Source organism: Melitaea cinxia, chromosome 30 (genome assembly GCF_905220565.1).
Source record: "Melitaea cinxia chromosome 30, ilMelCinx1.1, whole genome shotgun sequence".
In the NCBI taxonomy this organism is placed as follows: Eukaryota; Metazoa; Arthropoda; class Insecta; order Lepidoptera; family Nymphalidae; genus Melitaea; species Melitaea cinxia.
Genome location: NC_059423.1, coordinates 3,716,547 through 3,734,998, shown reverse-complemented (window position 1 = coordinate 3,734,998; position 18,452 = coordinate 3,716,547). Strand labels below are relative to the sequence as shown.

The 18,452-nt window shown below is 36.8% G+C and overlaps 1 protein-coding gene across 1 annotated transcript; it reads right to left on the bottom strand.

Annotated features, from left to right (window-relative positions):
- Positions 1–987: 987 nt before the first annotated feature.
- Positions 988–16,655, bottom strand: LOC123668102. The gene is made up of 14 exons (XM_045601896.1): positions 16,447–16,655; positions 14,919–14,986; positions 13,551–13,698; positions 12,804–12,916; positions 12,117–12,231; positions 10,613–10,740; positions 9,079–9,194; positions 8,259–8,368; positions 7,242–7,378; positions 5,568–5,645; positions 4,873–4,983; positions 3,707–3,823; positions 1,983–2,081; positions 988–1,228 (listed from the first exon to the last, which is right to left on the bottom strand). Exons 1-14 carry the CDS (start codon positions 16,623–16,625, stop codon positions 1,128–1,130), a joined length of 1,620 nt encoding a protein of 539 aa, XP_045457852.1. The 5' UTR covers positions 16,626–16,655; the 3' UTR covers positions 988–1,127.
- Between the last annotated feature and the right edge of the window lie 1,797 nt (positions 16,656–18,452).

Genomic DNA, 18,452 nt, shown 5'->3' with positions numbered 1-18,452 from the left:
TTAAGAAAAGTATTAAAAATTATAAATTTTCTGGTAAACATTTAACATCGAAATTCGAACGAAATTTCTCAACGTAGGTGCTACGTGACACGAAAAAAAATATACTATTTCTCCTAGGTATACTTAAAAATGTACAATACATATTGAACAGTGTTAATAGCTTGACTAAACTTAAAGGTTTTTTTTTTATTTTCATTTTCCTTTCTATTATATTATAGTTCTTACAAACGGTCAAAATATACCTCCATGATCTAACCTTCTTAATCGTAAATTTAATGTTGCTAGATACAAAAACGAGAAATAAAAAGTATATTTGATTATAGTATGGTCATTATATTATTTTTGGAAAAACGGTTACAATTCACAATTTAAAAAAAAACAATGAATATTACTTATCAGGGAAATAATTAGCTGCTTAACATAATACGATTTTTTGACAATTAAAAGGGAAAAAACACATTTTTTTCAAGCAATTTTTTCAATTCAACTTAATCACATCTTTACTACATCATTAATGTTTTCCGCCTTCAAAAGGAAAAATTTAACATTGAATAATATTACGAGAGACTATTTCACCAATTGTTGATAAAATTTATCTGACACATAAGTTACTGATAGGTTATATCAGCAGGAGCTAACAGGCCTCAGAGACTGTTTCACTTCTACTGCTAATAAATTACAATTTTCAGATTCACAGAAACTATACTAACTAATATACTAAATATCATAAGATGGGTTTACAAGCTGAACTTAAGCTAGTGCTTTTTGCTTCTATTTGACTGATATTTTGTATACAGCTAGCAAGACCAATTATTACATATTAAATTAAACATTTTCATCAAATTAAACATGTCACAAAATCGTTTGAAGGCGGTCAAATCGTCACTTAAAAAATACACAACCGATTACAGTGAATACACATTAACGAAATAATACAGTGAAATGAAAAAAAAAAAACTACATTACAAAATTAGATTTTTTGACAAAAAATCTCGTCCAAGTCAATTTTTTTTTTGTGAAAATATGTGAAAACTAATCGGGTAAAAGGTTTTAGGGTAAAATTTTTCGGGACAGAAGGTATGTAAGGATATTTTTCGAGTGACAGTAAGGCGGTCTTACAGTACGTATCACCGGGTAGCCAGCAGTAGCGCGACCAGCGGTAGCCAGCTGTAGTACTGGACGGAGCGGGTAGCAGCGCTGTTGTATTGGCTGCTCTGCTCACATGTACCTGCGAACAATATTGTTACCTTCAATATCGTTTCTTAAGAAGTCGACTTAAACATCGTTTCTAAGGTATAGTTCGCGTCATGTAAAAGGAACGCTGGCCTTGAAGCTGCGCAGGGGCGATTTATCGGTCTATTTGGTGGTATGAGGTAGGGGGCGGGCGTATCTATCACGAATTATTCGCACTGGTATTTCTAGTATTTTTTAATGTACCTACCAATAACCATTATACGAAGCCGCGAGTGAAAGCCTAAATGAAAAATAAAACAGTAGTACTTTCGTGCGCGAGTATACCCATGCGCAAACGCACCCCCTCCAGTTCTTTCAGTGTTCTTTTTATATGACGCGAGTTATAGTAAACTCCAAAACCTTTTCTTTTTTTTATGTCACAAGGTCGGCAAACAAGCGTACGGCTCACCTGATGGTAAGATATTACCGTAGCTTATAGACGCCTGCAACACCAGAAGCATCGCAAGCGCGTTGCCGACCCAATCCCCCCAGGAGCTCTGGTCACCTTACTCACCAACAGGAACACAATACTGCTTGAAAGCAGTATTATTTTGCTGTGATCTTCTGTAAGGTCGAGGTACTACCCCAGTCGGGCCGCTCCATATTTTGAGCAGGAAATTCCAGCTGTGCCCTAATCTCCAAAACTTTTTCCTAGGGAGTTAACTCCAAAATCGGTTCTTAGGGAGTAAACTCTAACAATATACATTGTTAACCTAAGGAGTAAACGCGAGAATCAAACGTGCACCCACCGTTGCTAGTCAGGTTGTAGGCACGGTCGCGTCGCTGGGCCCCGCCGCGGTCGCAGGCGCGGCCGGCGCTCAGGAACACGGACACCCCGCCGCCCGTCTCTGTGAGACATCATAACGAAATAGTATATATCATTACAAGTGTGGAAAGGCTGTCATTGCAAAGAGTTCCGACAAATGTCTGATGTTGACAGTCGGAACAAGTTGCAATGACGGTTCCGCACGTGTACTGAACGACTATTTTTAATACAGTTGCGAAAAAATGAAGCAATTTAATAAAATAATAAAAACACAATAAAATCAAAATGGCGCCAACCGTAGAATATAAGCAGAGTTTATTTTTCTTCACCCATTCTGGTAGGCAAAGGGAACTATGCCCATACAGCCAAGTTTTCAGTAGAAGTTTTTTATTGATATGAAATGAAAATGAAATTTAATGAGATGAGATGAAATGAAATGAAATCTAACCAAACTCATTCAATCAAATCATTAAATCTGATAATGAAACAAATTAGTAGCTTCTTTTTAGAAATATACGTATTTGCATGAATCATAAAAACCTCTATGAATTTTTTTAGTAAAAACTTCGTGGTTGGTTTTTCTTTTTAATAGACATTATTCTGACAGTTGGGAAAGAGAACGCACGAGTTCGGGAAAGGTAAAAAAAAGCACGAGTATGTAATAGCCCACATCCTGAACGCTATACGTCCCTGCAATACGCCACATTTTGAGCAACTGTATTAAAAACATCATTCCGGGGCGTTATTATAGATACGCCTCGCCGTATGTGTATGTATTTAATGGTTCATTTAGTTAATAGACAAACAAGGTGGCAAACAAGCGTACGGCCCAGCTGTTGGTACTTGGTAAGCGGTTACCGAAACTCATACACACCTGCGCGCTACGCTACGCTTCAGCCTGTAATATCCCACTACTGGGCATAGGCCTCTTCCCCCATGTAGGAGAAGGGTCAGAGCTTAATCCACCACGCTGCTCCAATGCGGGTTGGCGGATATATTCCCTACTACGAGTAACGATCGCTATCAGGTGTACATGATAACAACCGGGACCGACGGCTTAACGTGCTCACCGAGGCACGGTGGGGAGACCCACAAGGACTGCACAAACACCCAGACCATGGCAAACACCTGTGTGGCCAATACACACCTGCACACGCGTTGCAAAAGGAGCCCATTTACCTAACTCAACATACGAACTCAACACTAATCGAGCAGTGTTATTTAGCTTTGATCTTCTGTAAGGTTGTGGTACAAGAGTCGTCGAGATTTTCCAAATAATTAATATTGTCATTAAGATTATTGCAGAACACTGAGTATATTACCTAAATTAATCATGTATTTCATCACATGTTGAAATATTCCAATTTTGAAATAGTTAGATTTCGCTACAATGATTCTGTGATTTTTCTTTTGTGTAGATTAGACCCTAAGGCGAAAAAAATGTTTTCATTTCATATCATTTAATTAGCAAGATATACTACTCCTTGCATTTGATCATTTCAATACCAAAAACAAAAACAGTTTAACAGCTTAATTGGCTAGAGCGCTGACACGGTCAGTCGGAGACGCGGGTTCGATCCCCGCTGGAGCGGTCACTTTTTGATATGATATTCAAAAATGTTTAGAATTCCTAATGTATGGGTAACACAAAAATAAAATCTTACATATTAAACAAAAACAGTTTAACAAAGTCCGGTCGATACTTACCGTTTCTGACAGTATACACGAAGCAGAGCGTTCTAGGCGCGTCCGAGGCCCTTGCCCTAGGGGCCGCCACAACAAATCCCCGGGGCCCTTCACGCCAACTGCCGTAGCACGTATACGCTGCAATTATATGTCCTTATTCTTAGTAAGTAATCAAACAACAACAAAAATTACCCTACACTGTATATCAAAAAACCTAACAACATTGAGTGTAAGAGATATGTACAAAGCTTATTGCTAAGGCAGAAATTTAATCAAATCAACCAAATCCACTATTATCTTATTTAAACAGGCTTCGAAAGCACTTTTGAATCGTCATTGAAAAATTAAAATTTTATTTGCCTTAATTAGTTAATTATAGTGATAAGTTAAAAAATTAAATTAAATTAAATTAATTAAATTAATTATTAAATTTTAAGTTGGTCGGTCTATCGGCATACAGCGTTTAACTGATTGACGTGTGACGATTATTATAATAAATGCTGCGTTTGCGAGCAAACACAATTATAATTTTTTATAAATATTAGTTTAAAATTAATGTGAAAAGGACGTTTTAAATGTGCTAAGCCTGTGTGAATTATGAGATTTTTTAATATTGATTGAGATTTCACTGGTTGAAGGATAGTAAGACTTACTGGTTGAAAGGAGAGTAAGATTTAATGACCGAAGGAGAGTAATACTTACTATCGGATGGAGAATAATACATAAATGAGAGGATGGAGATTAAGAACTATTGGCGGGAGAAGAGTAATATCTATATGTGGATGGAGTGTGATACCTATAAATCGATAGAGAGTTTGACCCATACATGTATGGACTGTAACACCTATACCTGTCAGGTGAAGAGTAAGAATTATTGGTGGAAGGAGAGTGTGACTTATTAGTAGAAGAAGAGTGTGACTTATTAGTATAAGGAGAGTGTGACTTATTAGTAGAAGGAGAGTGTGACTTATTAGTAGAAGGAGAGTGTGGCTTATCAATAGAAGGAGAGTGTGGCTTATCAATAGAAGGAGAGTGTGGCTTATCAATAGAAGGAGAGTTTGGCTTATCAATAGAAGGAGAGTGTGATTTATCAATAGAAGGAGAGTGTGACTTATAGATATAAGGAGAGTGTGACTAATGAACAATAGAAGGAGAGAGCTTGCAAGTGGTTCAAAAGACTGGCTCACCGGTGGAGGAGCAGGCGGACTTGAGCTCGATGGTGTCCCCGCTGCGCTCGCAGCCCACGCTGGCGCTGTCGGGCGCGGCGCTGGCGCACGCCTCGCCGCCCGCCGGCTCGTCTGGGGGTGGCGTGCGGGTGAGGCACTTATTGACACCTTACTGCTAGCTCATGTCTTTAATAGTAGCGTACGTATGATAATGAACTATATTGTTTAGCGCCGCACTGGCACACACCACTCTAACCTAGTGTTGGTTTTATTATTTTTATATGCAACTAGCTCACCAGATCGGTAGGTACATCGATAGAAATATGTATTATAAAGAGAATGACAGATATAGCGACGAATATGTTGTGGATTGAACCCGCGACCGCTAGCGCGACATACAGCGCTGTGACTATTTTAAAGTTGATTAGTAATGCACTGTAATTTTCTACTTTTCTTTTCACTTATAATTTTGGCTATGGTATGCCTACGTGTGTCTCTTTATGTCCCCGAACGGACGGACACAAGTTTCAGTCCCCAGACATGAGAAAATCTTAGCGGAGGTTGTTAAGTGTGTAGTGATTACTAATTTAAAAACTATGTATTTAATCTATTTTGATGAAACTTGATATTTAGATAGTTAAAGATTTTATTCAGGATGACTTAAAAGAAAGATTCGCAGTTATACGTAGTTTTATAGTGATTAGAGTGTTACTCACCATCCCGGCGGCGCCGGGCACGCGTCTGCACGCTGTAGCGCCCGGCCAGGGGACACGGCTGCGGGGTCAGGGACGTCGCTGTAATATGAATATAACATTATATTAATAATAATAATGATAATATTTCCAGTCTGATAATAATATTCTCTATTGCGCAGTATTAAAAGATACAAACAAAATATTACAATTAGAGGAAGTTGTACAAAGGCGTCTTATCGCTAAGATAGCGATTTCTTCCAGAAAACCTTTGGGTATAGGACAGGGCATAGAAAAGCGGCTGAAGGATACAAATAATTGCTATGGAAATTCGAATAAATTACAATAGAATATAAAATTACACATATATACATACACACACACACACACACACACACACATATATATATATATATATATATAAATATATAAATACATACAATTCATACACATTTATATCATCTTAAGATGAAAAGACATTTCATCATGGCGAAATTTGTAATAATATTATTATATAAAATATAAATTATGAAAACAAATCGGGATCGAAACGGGAATTAACGGACTTATGGATTTATATATTAAATTTTAAAATTTTTAGAAAATAAGTTAAATTTAGAGATGAACCGATAACTTTTAATCCGACCACAGGAACCACTCTCACGTCTGGGTACAACTAAAGCTTCTTACCAGAAACTTAGAAAAGTACTAAAAACCTTTATTGAGAGATCAATGACAATATTCAATGGCTTAAGCTAGGTGAGAAGCGCAGTTTCTTATAAATATAGGTTGGATTTTGTCGCTACCTGGGCCCTTATTAAAATCAATATTATTTAGTAAATTTAGGAACACATTTACCAAGAAACTCAGCCTATGCATAGTATCAGTTGATTCTGCTAGCAATGGGAGATTATATTTAGAAGATGATTTTTTGACGCAGGAGTCAGCTTCATAGCGGTAACAATTGCCCCCTAAACTAAGTACGTTACGTACGGAACGAAATATAACATTTTGTTTGAATTTTTCTGTCGTATTCTCAGAATAGAAAATTCATCAAAAATTCTGGGATTATTGTGTTGAGTCCACCGCCTATGCGCTAGCAGCTTGTCAATTATGTATAGTAAGGGCATTGAGTACTACACGGTAAATTTATCCGTGCAACGTTTATTTATTTATTTATTTATTTATACTTTATTGTACATCACAACTACATTTTAAGCAATAAACACATTTAAAAAAAACATTTACAGATTGTGAAGTACAATGGACGGACTTATGGCTAACGTTGTATATTTATTGGTACAAAATCATGAATAAATTTATTCATGATCAAGTAAAATTTTTGATTTTCGTCTATTTGCTTCTTTGAAGAAATCAGCGGTTTCAGAAAGCCCCAAGATTTCGATGTTGAGGAGTCATATAAATATATATTTTTTTTCAATAATATAAATTACAATTAAACAGCTCTGTAATTTAGAAATTAGTAGAGCGAGTGTCAATTCGCCGGAACGCAGTTTAAATATCATGTTTTGAAATGTGATGTCACAAAATTGCGCTCCCTCACCCCTTGTTACACTTATTTACCCCCCTTAACGTGTGTCGTTATTTACGGTTGGCCCCTTAACAACTACAACTACAGCTACAGCTTCTATCACATACGCTACAGAGGATCGGTTCCGCCCGCCCTGAGGTACTCACTGGTGAGCGTGACGTAGGGCAGTTCCCCGCTCTGTGCGCACGCATCCTGGGGCCTTTCCCACAGTTCCCCGCCCTGCTGCAGTTCCAGGATACCACCTTCGCGCCTCCAGAACTTCAAGCAAACGTGCCCTGACATACTGCAAATAAATAATTACGATTTAGGCTGTAACATCCCAGTACTGGGCATAGGCCACTTCCTATGTGGAAAGGAGGCCTATGACCACAAGGATTTCTCCAGAAGGCCTCCTCGACTAGGATTTACGATTAGGATTTGTCGTGGGTCCGAAAATATAATACACAAGCACAAACGCCCAGAGCACGACGAACATCTGTATGACCGAGACAAAAATGTCATGAGCGGGGATTGAACCCACGTCTGGCGACGTGAACAAAAAGAGAGTCAACTTTACACTTGGAATTATAAGGGATAAACTTGATGAAACATAAGACAGATTGACTTTTGATTTTTTTAAAGGCAATTTAGCGGAGAGCTATAATTGGTCAGGCAGCCTTCACACAATCATTGTTGGGACGGAACGCTTAGTATTTAAATTGTAATTATAATATTATAAATAGAATTAATTTAAATTTTTTGTCAATTTAAATATTTACGGATATACAAGACCAGATAACGTCTGTTGGATCAGCTAGTAATAAATAATGTGTGTCAAAACATGGTAGTGTGTATGTTTTTTTTCTTCTTGATTTATTGTATTTTTTATGCGTAGTTAAAAAAAATATTAGCATTCTGCACTCCTTCTCTATATAAATTATAAGTGTGCAAAATTGCATAATCCTCCGTCCACGAAAATTTCGTAAAAATGGGGTACAAATTTTTTGCTCCACGTATTAATATATAGATATATGTACATTTGATTGAAATAACATATACAACACACAAAGATAATACGAACTGCAACATATTACGAGGGTAGGACGAAATAATTTCCATCGGGTGAAGTTACGCGTCCAACCAGCTTATATATGAAATCAATGTATTAATTTAAAGCTACTCACCATCCTCTAGTGACGTGCGCTACCAGCGTTATGTGTTTCTTATCCTTTTGTTCCAGTATTGAGTGACAAACAAGTCTTTTCTCTTCGAACGTACCGTCCGTGTTCATCACCTGAAATAAATATGTTATAATTTTTATTAATTTTACATTTTAAACTAATGATGTTACTTCTAGTGGTCTGGGAATGTCTTCCCAAATAGTCTTACTTCAAATTACAATCAACACTGAAAAAAAAACCGAGTGTGCTTTAGACCATACGACTGATGTAAAATTTACAAAGCTCTCTCGTTTTCAACTTCCGTTCGCCTCACCCGATCACGCATTTCGTAATGCTCTCGTCACGCATTCACCAATTTACTTCTCAAGTCAAGCGTATGTAAAGAATACTTCAAAAAAATATTCATTTAAGACTTGGTCGGCAAACAAGTGTACAGTCCGCCTGATGGTACGTATCACCGTAGCCTATAGGCCCCTCGTAACCTTACTCGCCACAGGAACACAACACTTCTTCAAAACAGTATTATTTAGCTGTGGTCTTCTGTAAGGTCGAGGTACTACCCCAGTCGGACTGCTTCAGATTTTGAGTAGGATACTTCTTATGTCCAACGATATTAAAATTAAATAACACACACACACACACATCAGCGTTTCGCAGTTCACTACTGGACATAGGCCTCCACAAGTTCGCGCCAAAAATGGCGTGAACTCATGTGTGTTGCCCATAGTCACCACGCTGGGCAGGCGGGTTGGTGACCGCAGGGCTGGCTTTGTCGCACCGAAGACGCTGATGCCGAAGAAGAAAATTAAATAATAATACAGACCTTTAGCGTGGCGTTCTTTGTTGTAAAATGATACTGGTGTACGTGATCGAGGCTGAACCATTTGTGGTGATCGACTATCCAGCTCGGGAAGTGACAGCGATTGTGTTCATCGTCACCTAAAATGTTAAAAGGCAAAATTAAAATGTGTTCAGAGGCCTAAACTCGCGATTTCGATTCCCGTTCGAGGCGGACATTTCTAAATATTTATATATATTTCTTTATTTCGGGAGTAAGTTAACTCTCTCCGACTCGACTACTGCAGCCGAACTGGCTCCACACGTATCGACTCGTCGTTCCTGAGGGCCTAGCCAGTGAGGTCAAGAGGGTGGCGCAGAGCTTAGGCAGCTCTGCGTTTTCCTGAAGAGTGACCTAGGCGACAGTCAGTGTTAGTGGCTGTCTGAGACTGTCTAAATCGTCTGCAATAGACGGACTAAGCCAATGAAGTGAACTCTTTTCAACACGTCGTCTTAGTTGTCATCATAGACTAGTACTATCAATATTCGTGGCAGGGTCGCCCAAACTCCAATAAACTTTTCAGCTTTAAAATAAAAAAGTTTTGAATCATAATAATTGTTTATCAGTTAATTTACCCTTCAGTGATTTGAATTCCCTTAGATTATCATTTTTATTCTAGATATAACTTAAAACATGCATTTTTATGTAACTAGTTCGGCAAACAAGCGTACGGCTCACCTGATGGTAAGCGATTGCCGTAGCTTATAGACGCCTGCAACACCAGAAGCATCGCAAGCGCGTTACCGATCCAATCCCCCCAGGAGCTCTGGTCACCTTACTCACCAACAGGAACACAATACTGCTTGAAAGCAGTATTATTTAGCTGTGATCTTCTGTAAGGTCGAGGTACTACCCCAGTCGGGCTGCTCCATATTTTGAGCAGGAAATTCCTGCTGTGCCCTACCTCAGTTAAACAGTTTACTCCTTAGAAACGATATAACTTGATATCTAATTTTTAAAAGTTCTATCACACGAATCAAATGAATATACATGACATCTGCAATCCCTAATATAATATTTTAAATGTGAATTTAAGTTTATTTACGCTTTCACGAGAAAACTGCTTAACCATCACCATAAAACCTTGTACACATATTCTTGGAGGTATCAGAAGTTACATAGGATACTTTTTAATAAAATAAAATAAATCAATGCAAGCGAAGCCGCAGGTAAAAGCTAGTATTATAATAATTAAAACTCTAAAATCAAAATATAAATTGCTGTTATGTAAATGCTGTTATACCTTTATGCCTATATCTTACATAAATAGCTAAAATCGCTGTAAAGCTTCACTCTCAGCGTCACTGCTGAGCATTATGTCACACGATTTCACTCTCCATATTTTTACATACCGTGCTTCTTATATCAGTAGAGTAAACTCCAAAAATCTAAATAGTAAACTCTAAAAATTATAGTCGGAGAAATTTTCTACCGATTTTTTTTTCATTTTTAATTCAAATTTTCTACCCGTTAGTAGTTTCTCCAAACGAATGTCTATCAAAGAAAAAATAAGACTCACTTGTGGTCAGTTTCATAGTCCGGCTCCCGTCTGAAGGGGAGGAAAGGCCATTACAAGTGGCGTCACCGGACTGGGCGATGATGTAGGAGGCGCTTTTATCACCATGTTGACCCTTGTAGATGAAGCATCTGGAATAACATTAATCTAATATATAAAATTCTCGTGTCACAGTTTTCGTTGCCATACTCCTCCGAAACGGCTTTACCGATTTTAATGAAATTTTTTGTGCTTATCCGGTATCTATGAGAATCGGCCAACATCTATTTTTCATCCCCCTAAATGTTAGGGGTAGTCCACCCCTAAATTTTTTTTTATTTTTTAGACAAAATTTTTAATTTCTATTTTTTTATGATACAACATTAAAAAATACATACAACCCTAAATTTTCAACCCTCTACCATCAACCCCTATTTTTAATAGCGTTTAGCGGCAAGACAACGATTGCCGGGTCAGCTAGTTACATATAAAATTTCAACGAAACATCACTTAAAAACAATAAAAACATAACATTATACTGTATTCCAAAACTTATCATCACATTTCTTCTTCCGGGTAAGATATATTTGTTAGCATCTAGGACTCTAGGTGATGCTATACTACCCTTCCTAAGTAATATAATCTTCCACTACCACTAAAAAATGGGAGCAGAGTAATCTCTCAGATAAAAATCAAATGGAACTATTATGTAAATAATTGTGTTTGCTCGCAAACGAAAAAAAACCGACTTCAATTACATCGAAGAGTAATACAACGTAGATCGACGAAAAAATAGTCAAGTAACTAAGCGTTATCAAAGATTACTCAAAAAGTAGTTATCAGATCTCGATAAAATTTATATGTGACCACATGATAAACATCAGCTCTCGATTAAATTAAAAATTATCAAAATCGGTATACCCAGTAAAAAGTTATTGCGAATTTTCAAGAGTTTCCCTCAATTTCTCTGGGATCCCATCATCAGATCCTGGTTTCCTTATCATGGTACCAAACTAGGGATATCCCCTTTCCAACAAAAAAAAGAATTATCAAAATCGGTACATCCAGTAGAAAGTTATGCGTTATAATACAACGTAGGTCGACGAAAAATGCGTCAAGTAAAAACGCATTATTAGATATAACTCGAAAAGTAATTGTTAGATCTCAAATAAATTTAAATGGGACCAATTGGCACACACCACCTTTCGATTAAAACAAAATTTGTCAAAATCGCTCCATCCGGTCAAAAGTTCTGATGTAACATACATAAAAAAAAAAAAAATACAGTCGAATTGAGAACCTCCCCCTTTTTTGGAAGTTGGTTAAAAAATATGTATGCCTGTTTGTCTATTAACACCTTAGACTGTAGCGCTACAGCTTGTATACGAGGGCTAAACTCTGGCAGTACTCTGATCCCCATTCTACAACTTCCCTTCAGTCTTGAACCGGTAACGTAAATACTTCGCTTAAGCTACATGTATGTTAATGGAAAAAAAAACTAGGTAACCCATAATTCCTTCTCACTTACCTGTACGTATCCTCATCGGAGGCGATGGTGTTGATCCTCCCCACTTGTGAGATCTGGCCAACGAGGTATCGCGTGGATCCCTCTTTCCACGTCGCCAAACAAACTAGTTCTTCCACTGAAAAATTATTTATTTATTGTACACTAAAATATAAACAAATACAGTAGAAAAGGCAGAGGAAGAAAATGTACAGATGTTATTATCGCTAAATAAGCGTTCGATTTCAGTCATCAGAGCAAAAAAACTTCGTTTAATATGTTTTAAACAATTGGTCAAAGTTGTATACGAGTTTTGTGACGAAGGGAGTTTCGTATTTATTCAATCTGATGGTAGATTCTTGGGGCTATTTTTTTTTATACGACTATGTCGGCAAACAATCGGTACGGTCCACCTGATGGTAACCGTAGCCTACTGATGCCTGCAACACTAGCAGTATCGCAAGCGCGTCGTGACCCTACCCCCGAACCTGTCCACGAACTCTCTATCTTACACACAGGAACACAATACTATTTGACAGTAGTAATTAACTTTTATCTTCTGTAAGGTACTACCCCAGTTGGGCTGGTCCATATTTTGAGAAGGCAATTTCCTGCTGTGCCTACCTTAGTTGAATATATCTGCAAGTAGATTTACTAAACTACTAATGTAATGATAACTAATAAAATCAGTAAGTGTAACTATTATGTTACCATTGCTCTCAGTTCCAGGCACGTCGGGACAGGCCATGTACCTCAGCAGTAGTCTAGAATCGTCCGTGCAGGCCTCTGCTCGAGACGGTGGGTAGACGCAGTCTCCGGAACCCCTGTAATATCATAGTGCTTGATTAATTGATTGATTAAGCCCGTAATGTCCCACTACAGGGTAAAGCCCTCTTTTTCCATACGATTCAGCCTGTAATATCCCACTGCTGGGCCTCTTTCCCCATGTAGGAGAAGGATCAGAGCTTAATCCATCACCACGCTGCACCAATGCGGGTTGGCGGATATATTTTTTACTATGAATAACGATCGCTATCAGGTGTATTTGATAACAACCGGGACCGACGGCTTAACGTGCTCTCCGAGGCACGGCGGGGAGACCCAAACGGACCGCACAAACACCCACACCACGGCAAACATCTGTATGGCCAATACAAATGTTTGTCGTGTGCAGGGATCGGAGTCACGATGGCCAGCGCAACAGCCACTAACCGGTGCCGTAACCATTGCGCCAACGCGTCGGCATTCTCCATGTAGGAGCTTAATCTATCCACAGCAGGCGTGATAACACCTGTAATCGACAGTTTTACGAGCTCGTCGAGGCGCAGTAGAGGACATACATCCATCCTAGAAAAAATGACTAAGCAGGCATGAACCTTGACCGAAATAGTTGAGGCGAAGACACTAGAATGGTAGCAACAAATGGGACTAATTATAAGTTAAACACTTTCTACAAACCTGCTATAAGTAAAGGTGAAGGGCGCCGGGTGGAACGGACAGGGCTGCGGCTCGGGCCTCGGTTCCTTCCTGAACATGGAGTATAGAGGCGCGTCGCCGCTTATCTGATCACATATCGACGATAACGAATCTTTTCGACTGCAGTATGCTGGAAACATGAAATATTTATTTCAGTAATGTTACATAAAGTTTAGTATTTTAACTATATTTTAACTACCTGTGCCCGCGACTTCGTCCGAGTGGAATTTAAAAAAACATTGTTCAGTTCGCAGAATTAAAAAATAAATAAATTTCTAAAATATAAGTATAATTTATATAAGCATTATCCTTATATATATTTATATGAAAAAGAATTATGTATCTATAATAGTCGGTAGTCATCAAATTAGGTACAGTTACGACCTTCGCGTATTATTACTATACTATTCGCGTATATTTACTGCACAAACTTTTTTACTAAATTACACTTTAATCACAGTAAATGTACATCGTTAGAGTTGAAAAACTATCGTTATGTCATTTTCATATCACAACTAAACGTAGAACACTCTCGAATTATTAGATTTACTGACATTCATTATTAATCTCTACAAATAAATAAAATTGGAGTGTCTGTTTGTAATATTAAAATAACCGCTTTTTAGTATATACATATACCACAGTACATACTACTATACAAAAATATTTATTTATATGTTTTTTTTCCTCTTTAATAGTGTTAATGTTGTAAATGTTTAATTATGTAAGTTTATCATATCGCAGTTTTTATCTAGTTATTATTGATTTTTCCTCCTTAATTTATGCACACTTTTAACCGCTGCTACTGTATCGTGTCCAGTACCCAAAGGTTATCTGGAAGATATCGCTATTTAGCGATAAGATCGCCTTTGTACATCTTGTATTGTATCTTTCTTTATATGTGTCTATATTTCGGTGTACATTAAGAATAGATAAATAAATAAATACATATACCAAAATAGCATTTTTTACAATTTTTTGTCTGTCTGTGTAATCCGGCTAATCTCTGAAACTGCTGAACCGATTTGGACCGGACTTTCACTGGCAGATAGCTGATGTCATAAGGAGTAACATAGGTTACTTTTATTTTAGAAATTTATTTATTTGATAATTCCAAACTGAACAATAACTTTTTGTTAAATTCCACGCGGACGAAGTCGCAGCCACACCTAGTTCTCGGTATAATACCTACTTATATACTTTGATGTTAAATAGCCTTTCCTAAATAAATAAATACTTTTAATATATTTTTTTTATTATTACGCATATTATTGGGTTCAGAAGTAAAGATAAGTCTATATACTACATAAGTAAATAGTATAAGTGCAAAAAGTTAAACACATTACTCACTTTCTTTATACTGCAGTACGTGTTTGTGCTTTTTGTGTATAACCATACATCTGTAGCAGTCGTAGGTCCTGAAATGTAAAAAATATATCATATTATAGTCATTTTTATACTAATTTGTAGTTATATCTAATTTTGCTCACTACAAGCTTGATTTTTTTTTAAATAAAATCTTTCTAGTGTCTGTACCCAGAAACCAAATCTAATACACTGGGCCGCAAAGGAAAAGGGTCGGTTAGAAAATCTTCAATATCTTCAAAAGTACTTTTTTTCACGTGGCGAAAATCCATCATGGATACCCTCCGGCGCGGGGGCGCCAGAGGGTTATGTCAGACTCCTACTGATTAAAAAACCACCACGTGTGAGCAGTCGTCCGCCTGGGTGGGTAAAGATGAGGCGCGCTAGCATTCGCCATATCTTCAAAAGTACCTGACCTAACCTAAATTGAAGAATATTTTCATTACCTTAAATAAAAAAAAAAATAGAATTCATCATAGAATAGCTTTCATTTTTAATAAATGTAAAATAAATAAAAATGTTTCCCAGCATTTTCCTAAAAGAAGATTGGATACATATGTACCATTTTCTTGTCGGTCCAGTTGTATGATGTTCTAACTGAGATAGGGCACAGCAGAAAATGTCCTGCTCAAAATATGGAGCAGCCGGACTGGGGTAGTACCTCGACCTTACAGAAGATCACAGTTAAATAATACTGTTTTCAACCATGTTGTGTTCCTGTTGATGAGTAACGTGACCAGAGCTCCTGGGGGGGATTGGGGATTGGGTCAACAACGCTTGCGATGCTTCTAGAGTTGAAGGAGTCTATAGGCTACGGTGATCGCTTACCATCAGGTGAGCAGTACGCTTGTTTATCGACCACGTTTATATAAAAAAATGTCTATAGTCTACAAAATATTAATAACACTATCTCTACTTTAAAAAATTGTTTATTACAAACAAGTTAACATTGAAATGTCGCAGTTTGGATTGTGAAAAAGTGGGCTTGTTCGATTTTGAAAAGTATCTTCAGGTACCTCGCGGTTCCACTTGCGTCATACCTGATCTCGTGGGTATGTCGGGATAAAGCGAGAATGACTTATTTCTGATCTCCAGCTATTTATCTACCAATTTTAGTTACAATCAGTTCAATATTTGATATTACTAAAATAACAAAATCAGTTTTTTAAAGAGTTACCGCGGAATATCTTGCTGATTCTTCTCTACAAAATCTACATTCCGAATTCGAGGTAGTTCCAATTTAACTATAATTGAATACTAATTAATTTATTACAAAAAAAATATATATATTTTAATTTGTAAAAAGATCATACAAAAATGTTTACTTGGATGAAGCTGTTGATTTGTTTTTTTTTTTTTGAAATTTTTGCGTCAAAGAGTAATTAATATACATCCAACCATCCTCACAAACTATCTAAAAGATTATGAGGATGGTTGGTGGATTAGTAGGATTTTTGTTGAATGTTTAAATATAATAACTGCTGGTAAACCAATAAATAAATAAATAACTCACTTGTCATACAACAGGAACTTGTCAGTCGATTCGGTTTCTGAGCACTCGCCCTTCGACTGTATGTGAGTGCTGTTGATGCCTATTAGACCCGGATAACCGGACTGGAACCAGCTTCCCGTCCACTCGGGGGAGAATGTGCAGCCACCGCCTAGAATAAACACAAAAAATATGGTTAACATATAATTGAAGAAAAAAAATATACACTTTATATAGCCTATAACTTAATATAGCCTGGAATATTATATAGCCTATAACGTTGTACATAATCTATAGACATTTCTCCATACTGTAACTTACCAATGAATAACGATATCGACGTAATACTTTCAGAGTTTATGGATTAGGTACTTAAAGACAAAAATCTTTACTATAAAATATTAGTATAGTAAAGTTATACATTAGCAAAAGTTTAACTTTGTCACGACTTTCAAAGCTCGCCTGCTACCTTTGAACTTACGACCGTTTGTACTTCTAATACAAACGAAAATCTTTGTTTAGAACTTTACGCTGCAGATATATGAAACGACAATACGTTAAAATTAAATAATAAATTTTTACACTAGTAACAAAAAAAAAAGGAATAAAAAAGAAAAAAAAAAAGGTTTGGATTTGTTTAAATTTCGAACAAGTTTTCGTAATTAAACTCATCTTAATCAAAACAGTTTTTTATATAGAAACGTTGCTAAGTCTAAATGCTGTTCAATAAAATTCATATCCATAAAAAAAAAACGCAAGCTTTATAAATACAGACATTAGAAGTCAAGCATATTACACCCGAACACGTGTGACATACGAACATACGCACGAATTGATTAAAACAATACCACGCGTCAACGAGGGTCGTTTAACAATGGTTAGGTCTAATAGACCGCCTAGGTCATGAAAGAAGTTTTTGTTCTAATTTATTTCATTTAGAACTACAAGTGCGAGGCAGTGACGAAAAAATATTGGTTGTGGTATAGGTTATTAGATGCAAGCGATTTTAAATTCAAATATATGTATAATACTAGCTGACCCCGCAAACATTATTTATCCATATATGTTATTAACCCCCTTAATCCTCCCCCCCATCCCTTATAACTTAGGGTCTAAGGGTATGAAAAATAGATGTTGGACCATTCGCAGACCTACCCGATATGATATATGATGATACGCAATTTCATAAAAATCGGTCAAGCCGTTTCGGAGAAGTATGATAACTAACATTGTGACACGAGAATTTTATATACAAAAAATTGAGTTAGGGTAGAGCAGGAAATATCCTGCTGAAAATCCGAAGCAGCCCAACTGGGAAAGTTACTTAACCTTACAGAAGATCACGTCTAAATAACACCACTTTTAAGTAGTGTTGTTCCTGTGGCGTAAGTAAGGGGGCCAGAGCCCCTAGGATAGATACGGCAACGCAATAGCAATGCTCCTGTTGTCGCAACGTCCATTGGTTAAGGCTACGGTCTTTGCTTACCATAATTCGGGACGAAGGCTTGTTTGCCACCTTTGTAATAAAAAATAAACAAACCGTACAGTTTTATGTATGGTATTGTTACTGCTCCTTGATTTTGAAATAGTTACAATAATTACGTCTAAGATCTGTTTTGTCGTAAAGCCAAATTGAAGGTAATCCACTACAGCCCTTAAGCGGTTGTTCGACCGGGGTAATGTAAGAATATCCAAGGAAATTGAGACACACCGACTTAACTAAGTATTGTAGTTGTGTAAAAATTATACTTAATTCATGCTGGCTTCTCCAATCAATTTTAAATCTTCAAAATAATTATATATAATAATAAAATTTAAACCCTTAGTCTGTAAACAAAAAAAAAAAAAACGAACTATTTTAACATTAAAAGTAATCTAAGACGTTATATAAAAACTCTTTTCTAAAGATTCTTTAACGTAAGCTGTAAATCACCTCCTAAGGTGAAAAGTTAATATATTGTAGAAATAACTTTATAAAGAGGAAAACATGGATGTACGAACTTATTTTAGTTTCTTTCATTTATAAAATA

Excerpts from the sequence above, each read along its gene's own strand:
- LOC123668102 (XM_045601896.1), bottom strand. The coding sequence starts at position 16,625 with ATGTTAACCATATTTTTTGTGTTTATTCTAGGCGGTGGCTGCACATTC. Across the intron at positions 12,232-12,803 it reads GCCTGGAACTGAGAGCAATG|TGGAAGAACTAGTTTGTTTG; the intron begins GTAACATAATAG and ends ATAATTTTTCAG. Across the intron at positions 10,741-12,116 it reads TCCGATGAGGATACGTACAG|ATGCTTCATCTACAAGGGTC; the intron begins GTAAGTGAGAAG and ends ATGTTATTCCAG.